Below are 19,243 nucleotides of genomic sequence, written 5' to 3'. Positions count from 1 at the left end.
GTCAAGGACTCATCCTTACATTTTAAAAACAAAACAACCACAAACTTTAAAAAGAACTTGAGACCAATAGCGTAATTTATCACAGCCATACCAAAAGTGCCACCAAGAGTACTAGGAAATCATCCATTTGTCATGTTCCCTCAACAGTGGGAGCTTATCACATGTAAAGCAGTTGTTCCAAATGCAGAAACCCACACCAACAGCAAATCCTATACATGCCTATTCAGAAGTCTCATTGGGTGGGGCTTATGCCTCTGTAAGTGGGTATAGGATTTCAGCCTGAATCCCACCATACCCCATGTACAAAAGAGTAAAATAAGAGAACTGATGCAGATTCAATGGGGCAGGGAGATAATTGCTATCAACCTCTTTAGTAGGGTGTGATTTTCTTTCATTCCAGGATTGGGATACAATTGTGAATCCAGTCAAAATTACTATTAGTAAGACTCATTATGTAGCCCCCTTTTGCACATAGGTATGTCTGGCTGAAGACAAATATATCTGCATTTTTATGACATATCAAAGTCTAATAACCTTAGAATATCTGTTAACATAAAAAGACTTGTTATTCTGTAAATATTCCAAAATTATTACCCCATGTAACCCAAAGTTTCATGGCTCTCTCACGCAATATGTCTTTTCTTCATGCAATCAGCCTTCACTGTTGCTGGACAATGAATGGGCACATGTTGCATGTGAATCTGCCAAGCCTAGATACAGCCAAAAGTAATTGATGAGGGAAAGGCACTTCTGCCAGCCATACCCACAAAAGATCCAATTCGCCTATTACATTTGTAAATGTGTCTGTGTGCTCAAAAAAAGTTGAGATTGCAAAGACCGATGAAAAATGTATTGTGAGACCTAACAGTAGTATCTTCAGAGTTTACTATATTGTATCATCAGGCCAATATTTTCATGTGAGTGAAGAACATTTCAGTAGTGGAAAATTTAACTCTTACCTGGTATCTGAACTGCTGTGCCTTCGACTGAACCCCCACCTGTGCCAATCAGGAAATCTGATCCATTAGTTACATCCAGAAGCAAAAGTGGTGGTGTTACAAGTTCAATGCTGTTTATGCCCCCTGTGGTTCTTGCCTGCTTAATATATTTGGGAGTGTTTTCAGAGCCTGGGTTTTTTGTTGCAGCATTAGAGGAAACAGTTGTTGGCTTCTTCTGCCCATCCAATGCAGTCTGGGTTTCCACAGTTGTGTCTACTGATGGAGGGGATGAAATTGGCCAAACATCGGCTTCACCATCAGTCCCAAATACTCCACCTGTTTTACTTTCATGTGGAATGGGAGATGGTGTGGTGCGAATCCATGGTAAGTCTCCATCAGCACTATTTTCATCTAACTGATTTAGCTCCTTCTCATGAGAAGTTTCTTCTTCTGAACTAGATTCTAAAATGTCAGTTCCTGGAACTATAAATGTTGGCTTAGCTTCTTTTGAAAGAGACTCTCCAGGAGCAATGGTTCCTTCGACAATAATCACTTCTGTTGAACTTCCTGGCTTTTCTTTCATTTCTGTTACAGAACTAGGCACAGATTCAGTGGTCTTGCTTTCTGATACCAGTTTGGGAGAAGATGCTAATGGGAACTCGGTGCTTCCTGAAGACTCTTTCAGGGCAGGTTTGTAAGTTGCTGTGATGTCAGCACTAGCTTCTCTAAAGGTTTGTACTGGTGACAAATCATGCTTGTCATTGTCAACTGATGATGAAGTACTTGGCATTATGTCTTCAGGATACTCAGAAGCTCCATTGAGTAAATAGACAGTCACGGGCAACTTTGGAGTTTGAGTTGCAGAATGTATTTTTTCTGGATCTGTTTCTATGGATTCTGTGGCTTCTGTTTCCTTCATTCCTTTGTAGACCTCCTGGGTTGTTTCTTCAGACTTCATTACACTTTGGGAAGCAAGTTGTACAGTAACTGTGCTTTCTTCAGATTTGTGTGTTGTCAAAGATTTCCATGGCTCAATGGGTAGGTATGGCGGCGTAGGAGCCACGAGTTTCTTTTCATCCATATCTACTTCTCCTTTTCCTGAAGAGTCTGCGGTAGAAGCAATTTCACTTTCATCAGCTATTGCTTGGTTGTCTGACAATGTTTGTAATTCAGAGTTGTCTTCTATTGTATTTTTGGAATCTGTATGTTTAGTTTCCAGCTCTAATTCTTTGTCCTTTTCATCAGTTTTGGAGCTGGTTGGCGATGACGTGGTAGATCTAACAAGAAGTGGCATAGTTGGAAGCAATGCAGCTATTTTGGGCAGCTCTTGAGTAACAACAGTTTCTGTTGTGAAAGGTGTGGCATCTCCTGAGCCCACATCATTTGATGTTGGTGTCAGATCAGATATCATGGGCTTGCTGAATATGAACTTACTGGTTACAGAACTCCCTTGACCATCTCCAAAGCCATCTGATTTATCAACAGCTAAAGTAATTGTAGGTGTGGCAGTCTGAATTTCTGTTACAGAAGTATAAATGCTGTACATCGAGGGTCTCTCAGAGCCCACAGTTCTTTGTCCACCTATGTCTTCAATATTTGATTTCAAGTTATCAGCATCTATAATTGTTGTTTCATCAGATATTATTCCATGGCCTACATCAATGAAGCTGGAAATACCCCCCGAATAATTCCTTTTGTCACCAGGCAGTGGGATAAGTTCCTCAAAGTCTTTTATGCTGTTTGTGGAACTTTCATCTGCAAATGTCTCTGAAAAGTCACTATCTGAGGTTGGTAGCATTTGTTTTTCTTCTCCGTGGGTGGGTGATGATACTAATTCTATTTCAGATCCATTCACTGCTTCAGCAAGGTCCACAACTTTTGAATTATTTTTGCCAGGTGTATGAGATGAGGGTATTACTCTTTTTGGCAACTGGGTAGGTGATTCAGGATATTTTTCCATGGTGTCCCGCCAACCAGAACCTTCTCCAGATCCTTCGTGAATTGCTATTCTCATCATTTCAGGTTCTGAGGTGGGTTTAGGTTCTTTAGCAATTCCAAGAGTAGGCCTTCCAGGAACAGATTCAGGAACAGGAGTTGTATCTTCATACATCACCACGTGAGAAGCTTCCTCCGAAATTCCATCAGTAGCTACCAATGTTGATAATGTTGTATTTTCCTTCTCCTGATAGCTATTTTCTAGGTTTTGAGAATTTTCAAGAATGAGTTGCTTTATAGTAGGTACTTCTGTGCCAATGACCCGGGTATCTAAGGTAGATGCACTAGGGGCTATTTTGTCTCTTCCTGCAAGCAACTCTACTGCTATAGTGTATGGATATTTATTAACACTGCTGAAATCCTCATATGTTTCAGTGGGATATGTATCAGATTCTTTTATTTTTTGCTCTGAAGTACTTGCTTCTGAACTTCTAGGCTGAAGAATGTCAAGACTTAATGTGTTTGCATTGACATTTAATATAGCAGAACTTATAGGCACAGTGGTAGATGGAACAGTAAAGATTGCATCTCCTGAACCTTGTTCCGAAAAAAATGGAGCATTACTGGTTGCCTTTTTTACTGGCTTGTACCCTGTAGACATGGAGGAAGGCTTGTGGCTGTCCTCAGTTGGGTGAGCATTTTGTGCCAACTGTTCTTTATCTTCAGCTGCTGGTGAAGGGCTTACAGGTTCATCTGGAAATGTTTCAGACTCAATCGTGAGGATTTTATCATGTGAAGAGAGATTCTTTTGCACAAATTCAGTTCCAGGTGTGACATCAATTTTTATTTCTTCTATGTATGGGATAAATGTAGAAACAGTTGAAATTCCTGTCTGTCCAGTTAAAGGTTCTTTACTTTTAATGAAAGATTCTTGTGTTACCACTCCAAAGGTCTGTACCATTTCATCTGATGTTTCAGCAGCATGTTCTTCATCAGAATTCATTTCATCTTCTAAAGGAGGGATTGTAGTAAAAGCTATTGTTTCCGATTCAGCTGGTGTTTCTCCTTCAGTGTTTGTAATTCCTGCATTCACTGAAGTGAACCTGGTGGTGTGATGACTATGTGTGTCTAACTTTGCAGGTGCATCAGTAAACAGCACATATCTAGATGTCACGCTGCTACTTTTGTTTTCATATGTTGTTTTTATAGGAGGTTCTGTAAAAGAATCTATGTCTCCAGAACCTTGTTCAATCAATGGAAATTTAGTATTTATTATTCTTTCTGTAGGACCATGAGTCACAAGTACTACACTACTTCTGTTATCTCCTGATTCCTCTCCAGAGCCCACATCCACCAGGTCAATTATCTCAGCAGAAATGGTTGGAGAAAAGTGTCCAGTGCTTTCTGGTTTGGCAGATTCCATTGTTTCGTTTATTAAAAACTCAGAACCTCTTTCTTGCAGAATAATGTTATCTTTCAATGGTGTAGGAGTGCTGACAGAAAGGATTGTAGTGCTTCCACTTCCAGTTGACTCTACAGATGATGCCACACCAGATGTCTCAAACAAGTCAATTTTCTTTTCAATCGCTGTAGAAGATGTTATCATCTCTTCATTTGATTCCAGAATAGACTTTTCGCTAAATGGCAGTTGCGTGACTGCATCCAATTCATGTTTTACTGGTCCTTGGTTATCAGTTATATCCTTTGATACTTGCACTTCAGTTTTAGTTTCCATGGCCTTTCTGTCTGATTCAGTACTTAACACTTGCATTGTGGGATCAATAATAATTGCATATTCCAAAGGTGATGAATCTGTGTTAAGAGTATCTAGCTCCTTCACTTGTGTGTCTGTGCTTCCAGGTTGAGATCTCAATAGTAATGAACTCAATGTAGTAGCTATAGTGATAACATCTATTTTTTCAGTACCTGGGTCAATAAATGGGGAGTCAGTACTTACCACTTTGCTGGTGGGACCCCCCAAAAGAATGTCCATGCCAGGTTTCCTCCAAACATCTGTGGATCCATCCCCAGATTCTTCATCTACAGGAATTATCTTCTCTGTGGCCTCTTTAGTTTTGAGAGGTGAGGCATCTGTCACTGATACTGATTTAGTGAGAGTTATGGATTCTTGGCTTACAGATCTGACGCTATCGTTACTGAACAGCAACTTTTCTGCTTTAACAGTAGTTGAATACTCCTTGGTTGAGGAAATGGTGCTCTTAATCTCGTCCTTATCATCCCTCACTTCTTCGGCATTTTTGGTAGAGTTCAAAATTAATTTAGGAATAGTTTGGATAGTAAGAGCTTCTACAGAACTCTGTTCAAGTGTAGAATTCATGTCTTTATACAAAGATGCAGGAGGCTGTGAAGCACTAGGGCTGCTTTTTGTAGGGCTGTGTCTGCCAAGATCTGAGGAAATATCCTGAACAGGATTTTCTTCTGTTCCTGTCATTTTTATTACCGCGGTCGAAGGTTTAGCATTCTCTTGTTGAACATCTCCAGAGCCTTCTGGTATATTCAACAAACTAGGACTTCTGGTTGTTTTTATTGAACTTTCAGCAGTAAGAAGTGCATCTGGTCTAACTGTTGATTTATATTCATCTTGTAGAACATTTTCAAGTGCTGTGCTATCTTCTATGATTATGGAAGCAAACGTTGGAGTAAACATTGTAGTAGAAAACCTTTCAGAAGCTTCTTTTGGAGGTGTTCTTACTGAGTGTGAAAAGCTGTAACTGTTTGACTCAGGCATGGTAGTAGAAGCTCCTGAGTATTTTGTATTAATTACAGAGAAAATGCCAGGATGTTTGCTTAAGATTTGATGAAAATCTGTTCCAGGCTGTGTTAATTTCTCTGTAGTGTCTGATAAAGGCTGGCCATGTAGAGATGTTATTTCAAGGATTTTATCTGTAGTAGAAACTTCAGAATCGCCACTAAAGGCCAGTTCCGTCATGATAGATTCTGCCGTTAGCTTCTGCGTAGTGGCTTCTCCTATAATTTCAGCAGATTCATTTGGCTGCATTGTGGCAGAGATCTCATTTTCAGACACTATGTTAGTATCATTGATGTGTGAAAAGGTTACATTTTTGGAATGTGGTAAACTTTCAATCTGGTCACTCCTTGCTTCTTCCGCATTTCTATCTTTAGGTGCTGTAGTCACCTGTTGCTTTCCATTGATAAACTGCAAAGCTGGTGGAGTTGTGACATCAGTAGTATTCTCACAGTCTTCTTCGTCATCATCTTCTCCAAGATTGTATATTTCTGGGTAGAATAAAGGGTCCAAAATTAAAAGTTCTGCAGATTCCTCATCCGGCGTTGCTGTGCAGGGTTCATCTTGTGTTGAATCAGTATCTGTAGGGGGCTCGTCTATTTCATGATAACCAAATAAATCCCAAACTTCATGCACTGGATCTGCAAAGAAAGAGAGCTTTTAATAATATTTTTAGCAACTGGCTTGACATGGGCATCAACTGTCACAGTAAAACCAAATGCACTGAAAGGAAAAATAGATCGAATGCTCCCATGTGCTTCCATTAGTATCCAGCTATTTAAACACTTCTAATATTTCACTACCATGTTGTTGTTTTTGTTGTACTGAGTCATCCCTCCCCAAGTTTTGTGATACCATGAAATGAAACGAAATAAATATTTCAAAGTGCTTATTTAAACAGAGATACTATAGTCTATGAAGAAAGAGGAAATTGTCAACCATTAGGTGAATAAAGTATCGATGATATCACACACATAACTACATGCCACTGCAGTATGTTCTATCATAAACTAATCTTCCTTAGAAAGTTAGAAAAGAAAATTTAGAGTTTAAATATAGACAGCTTAGTAAAAATTAACAAATCAAGTAGGTCTTCAAATAGTTCAGCAGCAGTGTTTGAAGTGCATGGCCTTCTAGTGGCAGTACAGCATTCACTGGGAGAAGGATATAGCAAGCTGATAGAAAGATTTGAAACGCTCTATCAGAAGCTATGGAGGGAAAGGAGATTGACAGTATCTGGGACATCTTGGAGACTATGCAGAGGTCTAGGGTGACTCTGTGAGTGATGATAGCATCTAGATATGTTTGGTCGGGATATGAAGCCAGTGGGTAGGTATGACTGCATTGAGAGCAAGATGGATGTGGGAAAAAGGACTTGATATCTGGAGGTCCCTTTAATGAACTCACCAAGGTCATGGCTAACTGCCCTTGCTTTGCACACAACCTGCTTTATGGGCTAATGAAACTGAAGTAAAAGTATTACAAGCTATTTTAACATCAGGATTATTTTAGGGCACACCATTTTTTAATTACCGAGATGAAAGATAGAGACCTTTTCTCTAGTTTTGTCTCTCCAGCATTTTTTAATAAAATGAAAGTCTGGAGAGCTTTTATTGTAACTGAGAGGCCTGTAATACAAGGGAAGAAGCCCAAACCCTTCATACTGACTATAATTTTCACTCTGCCCTGAGATCTATTCAGGCATATCCAAATACAGCTAAAGTTCCCAGAACTGCTTTACCCCATGATAGTAGTTTCTTGGAAAAGTAGAAGACTGTGGAGTTGTCTTCATATACTGCAGTAAACCAATCAATCCCCCGAGGCTATTGAAAGCAATGGCAGCAAAACAAACTACCATGATGAGAAAAACTCAGGAATATTTTTTTTCCCTTACCTAAACAATACCATCTTCAGTAATTCTGAAACTTTTTGTTTGTTTGTTAAACTCTCTGCTGCTGTAGTTCAAAACATTTAACCAATCAATTCAAAATTATAAACTGAAAAACTGGCCCCTCTACTGTGGGGCAGTAATAAGACTAAAAAATTCCTGGCCATTGGCTTACTTTTCTCACCTGGGAGACACATAGATTACTGGTTTAGTATAATTCATTTATAGTAGGTAATAACCCTGATGAAAAGCATCTGTTTTAGGCACACAGAGAAGACATAAACATATATACATATGTAGCCAACAACAGCCTACATCAAGTCTGCATTGATCTCCTTAAGCTTTAAAACATATAATACACACAAAAGAAGCAATTTATAGAGATGCAATGCTCCAACATGATTCTGCTACAGATTTAGCATATTTAGATAATTTTAAAACCAGGTTCTCTTCTAAAACATTGAACAGTTGTTCACAACCTAACAGTTCCCCTGGGTGGGTGGAATGGTATTGTATAGCATGGAGTTCTATAATATTACATTAAATACCTTCTTCATGCTACAGTTTTTGTAATTTGGCTTTTCAGTCCTCATAGGTATTTGCCTTATGAACAGAGCTTGAATCTGTACCTTTTCTTTTATGTTTTTTCATTTTCTTTTGCTCCTGTCAGAGCACACATTGCATCACCTAGGGTCCAGATTCACTGCAATTCTCTCCATTTGGACTCTCACTGCTTTGATCAACCTCTCCCCCTATAAAATGTATGACCACTGGAAATCTAGCAATCTGATAGAGGGTTGGAGGACACCATCTATCCCCACACACACCCCTCTCTCCCTCTCCCTCACCTGGCTTGAGAGGGGCAGTTGTCAATAATTTTCAGTAGTCTCAGTTCTTCCCCAGATGAAGAGATCAGAAATGCATGCAAGCCATCTAAAGAGTGTATATCCATTCAGCTCTCATTTAGGGGATACGGAAGACTAAATTATGCTTCAGGATAATCCTGTCCTCCTAAACTGGGCAACAACGTTGATAAGGAATGGTTAGCAATCGCGGAACGATCAAGGTTTAGATTATATATGGGTAGCATCAGAGGGAAGCGGGTGGCGCTCTGGGTTACACCACAGAGCCTAGGACTTGCCGATCAGAAGGTCGGCGGTTTGAAGCCCCACAATGGGGTGAGCTCCCATTGCTCGGTCCCAGCTCCTGCCAACCTAGCAGTTCGAAAACACCTCAAAGTGCAAGTAGATAAATAGGTACCACTCCGGTGGGAAGGTAAACGGCGTTTCCATGCACTGCTCTGGTTCACCAGAAAGCGGCTTAGTCATGTTGGCCACATGACCCGGAAGCTGTACGCTGACTTCCTCGGCCAGTAAAGCAAGATGAGCACCACAACGCCAGAGTCATCTGCAACTGGACCTAACGGTCAGGGGTCCCTTTACCTTTACCTTTATGGGTAGCATCAGCTTCAACTGGATGAAGATCTTTTGAGAACTGTTGGTTCTCAACTGTGCCAATTTTGGTCCCTGGCTTTAGCTTTCTATTGACTACACTATTTTCTTGACCTGCCATCACTCTCTATAACCTTCCAGCTTTTACCTAGTAGAACTCAGGGTATTGCACATGATAAGAAGCTATATCACTAGACTATAGACCTTGCTGACCCTGCCACTGCTGACTTGTCAGTCATATTGTCAACTTGCCAGGAGGGGCATGATTATGCCAAAGCATCGTTTAGTCTTCCAAATTTAATGAATAATTGCTGTATGAATGCAGCCTTCAAATATCAATGATGAATCTCTGATCCCTCCATCTGGGGAAGAACTGAAACCCCTGAAAGTTGCTAACAGTTTTACTCCCTCTGGCAAGATGGAATTTGGAATTTGCCCAATGTCAGCAAGTTAGTTGTGGGGGGGAAACATAGCTACCACTACATACACTTAAGTTAAACAAACCAAGCTATGCAAAAATTATTAACTTTTTTATTCTATTCTCCCCTCTCAGACTTATTTGTAAGTAGGCTGGCCAAAGTCAGAGTGAAAGTCAGTGTTTTTTGAAGTCCTGTTCACAATGTTTCCTAGCTGATGTATCCTTGTCAAAGCACTGTTATCTTTGGCTGTGATTTAAAGGTTTAAGGAATATATTGCTGAACATTTTTCTGTTGGTTCAGTCTTTCACACAAACACACTTAATCAAAGTACACTTTTTGTCCTCTCTTCAACAATTAAAAGAGAGATTTGGGGAAAATGTACACACCCTGCAGCAGTAAGCCCTTCTTCTTTTTAAGGACACATGAAACTCGTATAAAGCTATAAATTATTAGTCAACTCAGTTTCTTGAAGGCAGTGCTAAAGAAGAACTTATTTATTGTACAATTGGCCTGAAAGGAGTTGAAAATCAAGCAAGTTGGGTGGTCAGTCTTGGTATTGGAGTTTTTAGATTCAGTTACAGAACTTGGTTTACAGCATTGCCTGTATTCCAGTAGAAGAGCATGGAAAAGCAGATGAATGTTTTAATTAGCAGAATCTTCTCAAGTTCCAATTCTTGTCTGAAGGGCCCCATTTCAGACTGTCAGAATTGTTGGCTGAGACCAGAAACATCTGTGCAGAGTGGATGTTGCCAGAGGGAGCACCCTCACATTCTCCACTTTGGCTTCATCACAGCTTTGCAAATGCTTCTTCCAAGCTCAGAAAAGTCATTCATTCATTTCAGTTTAATGCATCTTCTGGCTCAGTGGTACACTGGCTCTTTAATCATATTTTGTTGACCTCCAATGTTTTAAATTAGCACCTCAGCAATATCCTCACTTCTGTCTAAATTATAATCTTATGCCATGTCAGCACTCTCAATTTTATTTTTCCAAAACAAGAAATGCAAAGCTTTTCACACCTGTCCTCCTTATACTGACAAATCTGGGTAGTTCTATTTGCACATGTGCAGTTCACACTTATCCAGGCCACTTACACACAAGTAGAGGTGAACGAGCCACCATTTATACTGCATATCACCAGAATTTGTGCGGAAATGAAACAGCTGGAAACAACTGGAAAAATGCACAGTACAAGAGATGCAAGATGAACATAGACCCAATAATAGAATTGCTTCTTTTCTACCTTACGCATGTCAAGATTCTTCTTAGAAATTCAAATATGATGGACATTGAGTGCACAGATGAACACTTTTGAACATGGGACAGGTTACTTTGGTCTGGGGTTATTTATACCACCAGAGGTTAAGAATAATCTCTTCCTTATTTACTAAAGAGACCATTTATGGTAAAGAAATTATGTATACTATTGATAAGCTGCTTTCAGATAACATTACTGGTAGAACATTCAAAGAAGTAACCCTAGATCTCAAGGGAAATGGGGGGGGGTGTTTTACTGTCACTTTCAGAGGGGTGGTGGTGGTTCTTGTTATAGAATTTAGCATTTCTTCCGCTTTTCTTATGTCTTCCATTTCTCTTTGTAATTCATTATAGCCTTGTTTTTTATTATTCACTCATCTGTTGGCTGTAGATTTTCATTATGACTGTTAATATGGTTTTGGATTGTGTAGAATGGTTGCAATAGACTTAATATATATTTTAGTGCAGTTCTAAGAAAGTTTAAATTAATGTCACACGTCCTAAATGTTGACAATGGCAGTGCTATTTCTTTCTGCAGCTTTAGTTAATAATCAGCTGTCCAAGACTTTTATTTTTAGACTGTAGTTGAAATCCTCAAACCGCTTACTCTGAGTAAGTCCCACTGCAGTCAGTATAACTGCACTGGAGAAAGTGGCCTGAAGTAGCAGCTTATGGTGATTAAGTGAAAGATGTGTCATAGATAAAAGAAAGTTATAAAACTATAAAGGCAGCATTTTTATTTTTATTTTAGATTGTTCTGTCTCTGAATCTGCATGCATGTATACTGTGCAATTATTAGCACATGTGGTACAATTTTCAAAGACAAAAATAGCATTTCCATTGAAAATCACCAAGAGAGATTGATTCGCCATGCACTCGTCAGGTACTACAAGACTTCAGTTCTGAGAGTGGAAGAACCTTACAAGTTCCTATTCAATATTTGTTTGGAATAGCTGTATTTTCCCCCTGGCTATGTGAGCAACTCTTCTTATTCCAAAGGGGCATCAAGTAAGGCCTAATTTCAATACTGACTATTTCAATTCAGGATCTCCGAGCCTGCCACAGTCTGCACAAAATAAACTGAACCTTATGCAGAATAACTTGAGTCAAAGGGGAAGAGGCCCAATCCAAGCTGAGAAGACTATGGGAAAGCGTAGCAAAGCTTGATCCAACTTGCCATCTAGTTAGGTCCAGAGACGAAACACTACTGCACAATTAGGTATGTCCCTCCTTGAATTCTACAGCAAGTTCTGCCTGACCAGACTCTGAAAACCACCATCAAAACCCATTAAGGGGGGGGGAAGGCTATTCACATAAATGTTGCTAATATAAGAGAGGACCTTTTCGTACGTATGGGCACAAAGTAACTGACGGTTTGTTTGTTCTTAACTGCACTGTGCTCAACCAAGCATTGACAATGATCAAGCATGACACTGTATTACTTTATTTTAGCCAGTGCCTAATTCTTTAACCACCTAAGCAGTTAATGAATGTGTCTTTAATCAGGGGTATACTGATTTGCCAAAAGAAAGACCTTGTTTCTAGCATGCTCTCCTTAACTTAACCTGGTATTTTAAACAATCATTAAGTTACAGGATAAACCAAGGAATTTGTTAATGTTTATTCTCCCTTACTAAATGAATACTTCCACCTTGCCTTTTTTAGTCATGGGAATGATCCCATAACTTAATCCCATGTCTAAAAATGTAACCTTGGAAGAGTTTGCCCAAAAACTATATAGGTTTGCTGTGTGTCAGGCTTGGCAATAGCAGTGTCTTTCTTGGATGTCCCCTCTTCCATAAACTGTTCCTAGCTTATGGTTTTAAGATCTGGCTTAACGAAGAAATCTCATAGTATTGCTTAGCATTAAATACACAATCCTATTCCGAATCATTATTTATTCACTAATATCAATATGCCAAAACATGTTTTCTTCTGCTGCCTTCAATCAAGGAATTTTGCCCTTTTTGGCAAGAGAACTGTGAACACGGATGCACACCCACTCTCTCACACATTCTATGTGGGTATTATACCAAAACTATCTTTCCACTCTGGCAGCCTGCACACACCACTAAAAAATGAGGAAATTGAGGTTCTTGTGAGCTCAGCATCTTTTATATGGCATTAAATCTTGCCCTAAAAAATCCTTTAAGACTCTTTACAGTTCAGCATTGCATACAGGACTGGTAAGGTGAGATAAATACAAAAATGCATCCTTCAGTGAAGTGGTAGGATTACTGGGATAATGAAGCTTTAAGGATAAGTGAACTCAATAGCAGGTCTCAAACCTTTACTCGGGTTTATCACTCCAGCCCATGGATTCCTCCCTTTGCTTGAACAAATTGGTTAGTGAAAACTCCTACATCATTTCTCCCAAATGGTTAATCATCTCCCAAGCAGGATTCAACATTCTCTGACCACCAGCACAAGGGTGAGAATAATGCTCGAAGAAAATGAAAACCCATGCAACAATTGCACTAGCAGAAGCTTGTTGTGCGACCAGTTGTGCAAATTATTGTCACTGTCCATTTTCCAGGAAGAAGGTCACAGAAAAACCAAAGTCTAAATACCATAGTTCTTGTGGCTGTTTGCGCAACTATCCACAAATATCCTGGCTTCCTGCACTTTCTCTTACGCAAGCCATTCTGCTAGTGCCGCTAAGGGACTTTAACTTGGTGCTACAATGAACTCCTCCCTAAATGCTTACATGGCAGGAGTCAAAATGGCATTCAGGAGCATCAGCATCCTGATACTTAGGTATGCCCAAGTGAGCACAATCAGTTACTTATATATTTGCTGAAGACTGAAGTAGAAAGGTCAAGTAAGCCTTCTCAAAGCTAAAACATGTTGCGCTTTACTGGCAACGTTAATGGAGAATCCTGTACAGCTGGCTATGTGCTGAACTCAGGGGAAGGAAGTAGTCAGAAATGTATCCTTTCTTCAACGAATACCTGTTGTTAATATCTCACTGGGGTCAAGGATATGGTAAATGTTAACATAACTTTAAAAATGTATTCATCATGTGTTGTTCAGGAAAATACTGCTGTCAACTTTACTGTGTGAGATTTACGCAGAATAAGACTATTCTATGTACCCTTACTTAGGAGTAATTCTCCCAAGAGAACTTGCATCTGACAAATATTGTATAGGATTCGGCTTGAAATCAGCTCATTTCCTGATTAATCTGTCAAGTTAAAAAATTGCATGGTGGAAAAATTATATTTATTTCATTCTACCACCATTTTAACTTGAAATGAAGGGGGGGAACCAAGTTAAAATTGAGAGTAATGAAACCATTCTTTCTCACTCTGGACTGTTTGCATGTGGCTTTCCATGTGAAACTGAGGTAATGAAATTATCCACAAGCACTTTACTACCTTCAATATGCATGCATAAATTGGGCCTGACTTTTTAAAAAGCATTTATCAAAAGAACATGGTATCTCATCTAACATAGGTACTGAAAAAATGTCTTTGCTGGTAGTTCTCTAACAGTTATTCTCATATTTTCCCCAAAACAACTGGTGCCTAAAAATAGCATAATGTGACTAAGGATAACATTCTTGCAGGATTAACACTGGTATATAACCTAGCAAACGCCATGAAAAGAACAAGGGATCTGCTGAGAACAGTTTATCTGATCAACTGTGATTCTGACTGCTGGCTGTGTATCCAATGGCCTTGTAAAGGTAACATTTGAATTTGGCTTTAAACGACTAAGAAGATACTTGGAACACTCAATGCCAAAAAAGTCATAATGTAACTGTGATTCCCCACTGTATTCACATATATGGGATGTAGCTCTGAATTCCTATATTGTCCGATGCCCAGAAGCAAAATTAGGAGAATGATTTTTATTGTCTAAATTATGCCAGTAAAGCTGAATGACTAAGTAAACCAACATTTGGTTCCACAGCAGATAATAATCATGGACTAAATATTCAGTTGTAACTGCTTATGTCACAGTAATACACATTTATTCTAGATCTGTGACTCCATATGACCCATTCCTCCCTACCTAACCCCATCCCATAAATCACTGGTCATAGAGTACATTTTTTCATTTAGTAGGAGAGAGATAATGACCCACCAGCTTAGTTCCTAATATTTACTTCTCTAAATATAGGTCCTGTAAAAGTGGGTCACTGTCTAGAACAGAACAGTCTTACTTCTCTTATTTCAAAAACGTTCCTGTAAAATATTTATTAGCCACATAAAGCAGTAATTTGTTTCCAGAAACTTGAACCCAAAATAAGTGATGTTACCTTTGCTTTGTAACTTTATTATGATGTTCTGCTGATTTTCCAAAAAGGGCAAGGCTAGATTAGAAAAAGGAGATGATGTTCCCACATTCACTCAGCCACTTCCCAATGAAACAACATAATAAAGTTACAATGACAAATTAAGTGGTGACAACCCATTTCAGCAAGGATCTCTTCATATGCCACCCCGTGGTTTCTTCCTGCAATGCTTAGCCAGTGTCAGAAGCCTTACGCCACATAAGAAAAACAAATGCTGTAGCTCAGCATCACCCCCTCCAGAAACTGGAAAGGAGTGCTGTGTGGTGCAGCTTCTCTGCAAGAATATAATGGGGGGCTTTGACAAAATCCTTACTGAAATCAAGATACACTCCGTCCACAGCATTCCCCTGATCCACCAAGCTTGTAACTCTATCAAAAAAAGAAATGAAATTCATCCAGCATTACTTGTTTTTGAGAAACCCATGCTGGGTCTTAGTAATCACAGCATCCTTTTCTAAGTGCTCAATGACTGACTGTTTATCCTTTCTGTCAACCTGATGGTGATTTCAGGAGTGACAGACCTCGCAAAAGGGGAAGAGATTAAAATATGTGTGTATAGGAGATCCTATAAAGCTATGGTTTTCCCACTAGTGATGTATGGAAGTGAGAGATGGACCATAAAGAAGGCTGATCGCTGAAGAATTGATGCTTTTGAATTATGGTGCTGGAGGAGACTCTTGAGAGCCCCATGGGCTGCAAGAAGATCAAACCTCTCCATTCTTAAGGAAATCAGCCCTGAGTGCTCACTGGAAGGACAGATCATGAAGCTGAGGCTCCAATACTTTGGCCACTTCATGAGAAGAGAAGACTCCCTGGAAAAGACCCTGATGTTGGGAAAGATTGAGGGCACAAGGAGAAGGGGACGACAGAGGATGAGATGGTTGGACAGTGTTCTCAAAGCTACCAGCATGAGTTTGACCAAACTGCGGGAGGCAGTGGAAGACAGGAGTGCCTGGCATGCTCTGGTCCATGGGGTCACGAAGAGTCAGACACGACTAAACAACAAATTCAGCTTAACTTGGTGGGGTTATTAATAGATGATGGATCTGTCTCTTTGAGAGGAGTGCTTTCATTTTACTATTTCTACTGCAGTGTTAATGTGCCAAAAATGGCTCTTACACTAATCACACCTGATAAAGTACTGGACATTCCCTGCAATTTTAGTGCTTTCATGAGACTGGATGTGTTGAAATATTCAGAAAGCGCTCAAAGTAGTATGCTATTAATATAATAAATTAGTGCTGCTGGTGGTGGCCATAGTACCTCAATCTTTAAAAAGCACCATTTTGAAATTTCTATACCACTGTGAAATTTGTTTGAAAAACAACATATACAAAAAGAGAGAGAAAAAAGCTTCTGCCCATACAAGGCTATTTGCATTAATGGTGCCAAATGCCACATTTGTTCTGAATTTGGGTTTATGAGCGTTGGCCCATTTGTTTTGGAACTAAAGTTCTCACTATGTCCAGCTATTTCCCCAGAGGTGACAATTAGCTAACATTTGCAGCAAGAATGGCAGGACATTCACATTTCAATAGTGCCTAAAGGAACAGATGACAAACTTTCCACATGTTCAAGAAGTGAAACATATTCCTCAATAGAAAACACATGTTAAGAGTTGCATCTATGTAAAATGCGGAATAGGTCCTTCTCTATATGTACTTTGCAAAGGTTTTTTTTTCTATTTCCCTATGAGAATAATGAAAATGGCACGGTACCCATGAATAAAGTGACCATTCATTTGTTTCATAAATGCACAAAAAGCCATTAGGAAGCCTCAAGTATTGTTTATAGGGTGATGAAGTTTCCTTGGCAACAATGCAAAAAACAGCAGAGACAATGTGTATATGATTTTGTTTCCGGGTGTCTACGAAGGAATCTGAGGAAAGATAATCATTCTTTAACAAGCTTCACAGAAACATCTTAAAATGGACGGCAATGGACTATTGAGTCAATTGTTCAAGATTTTTTCAAATCTACAGTTTAGGCTGGCAATTAACATTAAGGAGTTTTCAAGCCTACAATTCACATTTTGTACAAAGGGCAGGAATAATCCTTTTCTCTCTTTCAAACACGTACAATCGTTTCTCAAATAAAAAATGAGCTTATACTATCCCTGTGTTCACTTTGTTTAGAAAGGCGTCCATAATGCTTGTAGAGCAAGTATAACAAACAACAGGTCTTCCAGTTAGGCAGATTTAACACAAAGTGGTTTCACATGTACCAGTGAAAATTTAAGTGAAACAAATAATACTTAGGAATGTGAGAGAGCCAAGTTCTAATGTCCACTTCAGAACAAACTTATGTTCTCACTCACTCCACTTTACTTAGATTCTGATTCTTATCTGCTTTTTAAAATAGCAGTGGCCTATTGCCATATTCACCTCGGTAGTTAACGCCTTTTTTCAGATATCGCAGCTATGGTGAGTGAAAGCTAGTGGAGGAGCAAGATCTCAGCAGCAGACCCCCATCTCAATCATTTGTATGATTCAAAACAACAGGAACTATATGTTCATAGAGGTCCATCCACTGGGAAGCCTTGAAAAGCAGGGTAGCCAACAGTGTGTGGATAGAGATCTAAATGAACACAGCTGTCCATTCATAAGTGCCATGCAGACATTCAACTGCATTCAGACAGATCCCTCTACAATATGTGAACTCATGCACCAAGAAGATCACCAGTAGGGGCACTCGACCTTTTAATTTAATTTAACAAAGAAAGCCGTTCAGACAATGTATAAGTCATGACATAGCATTGTTTGCATTGGTCCACTCTGTTACTAATTTGGAATGCCACTGGGCTGCTTATTAAAGCAACAAAGTGGCAGCAAATGTTGTCTCTCGCACCCCCAGTAAAAGGCCGAATTCAAGTCCTCTGCTAGCTTACCTATATAGTGGTACCTTGGGTTACATACGCTTCAGGTTACATACGCTTCAGGTTACAGACTCTGCTAACCCAGAAATAGTACCTCAGGTTAAGAACTTTGCTTCAGGATGAGAACAGAAATCGTGCTCTGGCGGCATGGCAGCAGCCGGAGACCCCATTAGCTAAAGTGGTGCTTCAGGTTAAGAACAGTTTCAGGTTAAGAACGGACCTCCGGAACAAATTAAGTACTTAACCCGAGGTACCACTGTAATGGTACACCCTCTGCCCTCTCAAGAACTGTAGAATTTCAAGCAATCCCCACCCCAGACTTCTCCAAAAGGTCTCCCAAAAGGCCACACACATGCACACACACACACACTTTTGTAGGAGACAAGTGGCACCATGAATTGGGAGCGATATTCAACTCAAGCTTAGGTGAAATCCAAGTCTGACAATGGTAAAGAACTCCCAGGAGTCATTTCCAGTGGTAAAGCAGCAGTCAGTCACTGCACTGTGAGATAATAATGCAATTCTCCTCATTAAAGAGAGTGAGAAAAGAACTTGATCATTCAGAATATGAGAATTACTACAGTTGTCTTGGTGATTAACTAAGAAATTAACACTCACTGACAAGATGACAGCCTAATTACACTGTGAGAAATACAGCTTTTAGACACAGAAAAGCTTGCACATTTAAAGGGAAAGCAGGCAGACAAAATCAAGTGTGTGTGTTGTCCCTGCAAAGCTAATACACTTGGAGCAAGGATTAAATCCCAACCGCTTCTCTGTTAGGCTAGTTTTGCTTAGGCAGAGAAATTTCAAACAAGCAATCCTCCATATGCCTTCTGACTCAGGGCAGGATTTTATTCTGTGCAGGGGATTTCTGAAGCAGGCAGTCTACTTCTCCATTCCTGTGCTAAAGTTTCAGACACTGAAAAGAGGTTCCATCTCTTTCCACATTCCCACACAAGCATTTTTTTAACTTTTCAAAATAAAACATCTATAAGCCTTTTCACAGTGCAAATATCAGCAATAAACAACAGCATCGTTCAAGTCCATATGCACCAAACTAGCACTCACTGTTCCAAATGCTCCACATTTGATGCCCCAAATCTTGCTATATTGTGGAAATGAGGTCTCTTCCTGTATTCGTCTTGTTCTGAAAGCCTCTCTCAGAAGCAATATCTAGTCTGCTGCCAAACATACAATTTTATGTCCACCAGTGATTTTTATTTTTCTTGTAAGTAGCTTCTCATACATCTGGTGCCACTGAAATCTGAGACATTTTTCATATAACTCTTAGGTTCTCACCATGTGACCTTTGATGTTAAGGTTTTTTAAAAAATAAATAAAATAAAAGTAAATACAATGTCCAATCTCAAAAAACAGTATTAGCCCTAACAAGGGCACTTGTTTATTCCA

General features: G+C 39.4%; 1 protein-coding gene across 7 annotated transcripts in view; it reads right to left on the bottom strand.

The window, feature by feature from the left end:
• The window catches only part of VCAN (versican), a 131,927-nt gene that overhangs the window by 39,775 nt on the left and 72,909 nt on the right, over positions 1-19,243 (bottom strand). For all 7 annotated transcript variants that reach the window (XM_053408706.1, XM_053408709.1, XM_053408708.1 and 4 more), the window contains one exon: positions 960-6,281. In XM_053408706.1, coding sequence (XP_053264681.1) covers positions 960-6,281 — 5,322 coding nt within the window. The remainder of the gene's footprint in view (positions 1-959; positions 6,282-19,243) is intronic.

This window comes from Podarcis raffonei, chromosome 11, assembly GCF_027172205.1.
Source record: "Podarcis raffonei isolate rPodRaf1 chromosome 11, rPodRaf1.pri, whole genome shotgun sequence".
NCBI lineage: Eukaryota > Metazoa > Chordata > Lepidosauria > Squamata > Lacertidae > Podarcis > Podarcis raffonei.
The sequence above is the reverse complement of the archived record's forward strand: the minus strand, read 5'-3'. Positions and strand labels throughout refer to the sequence as shown.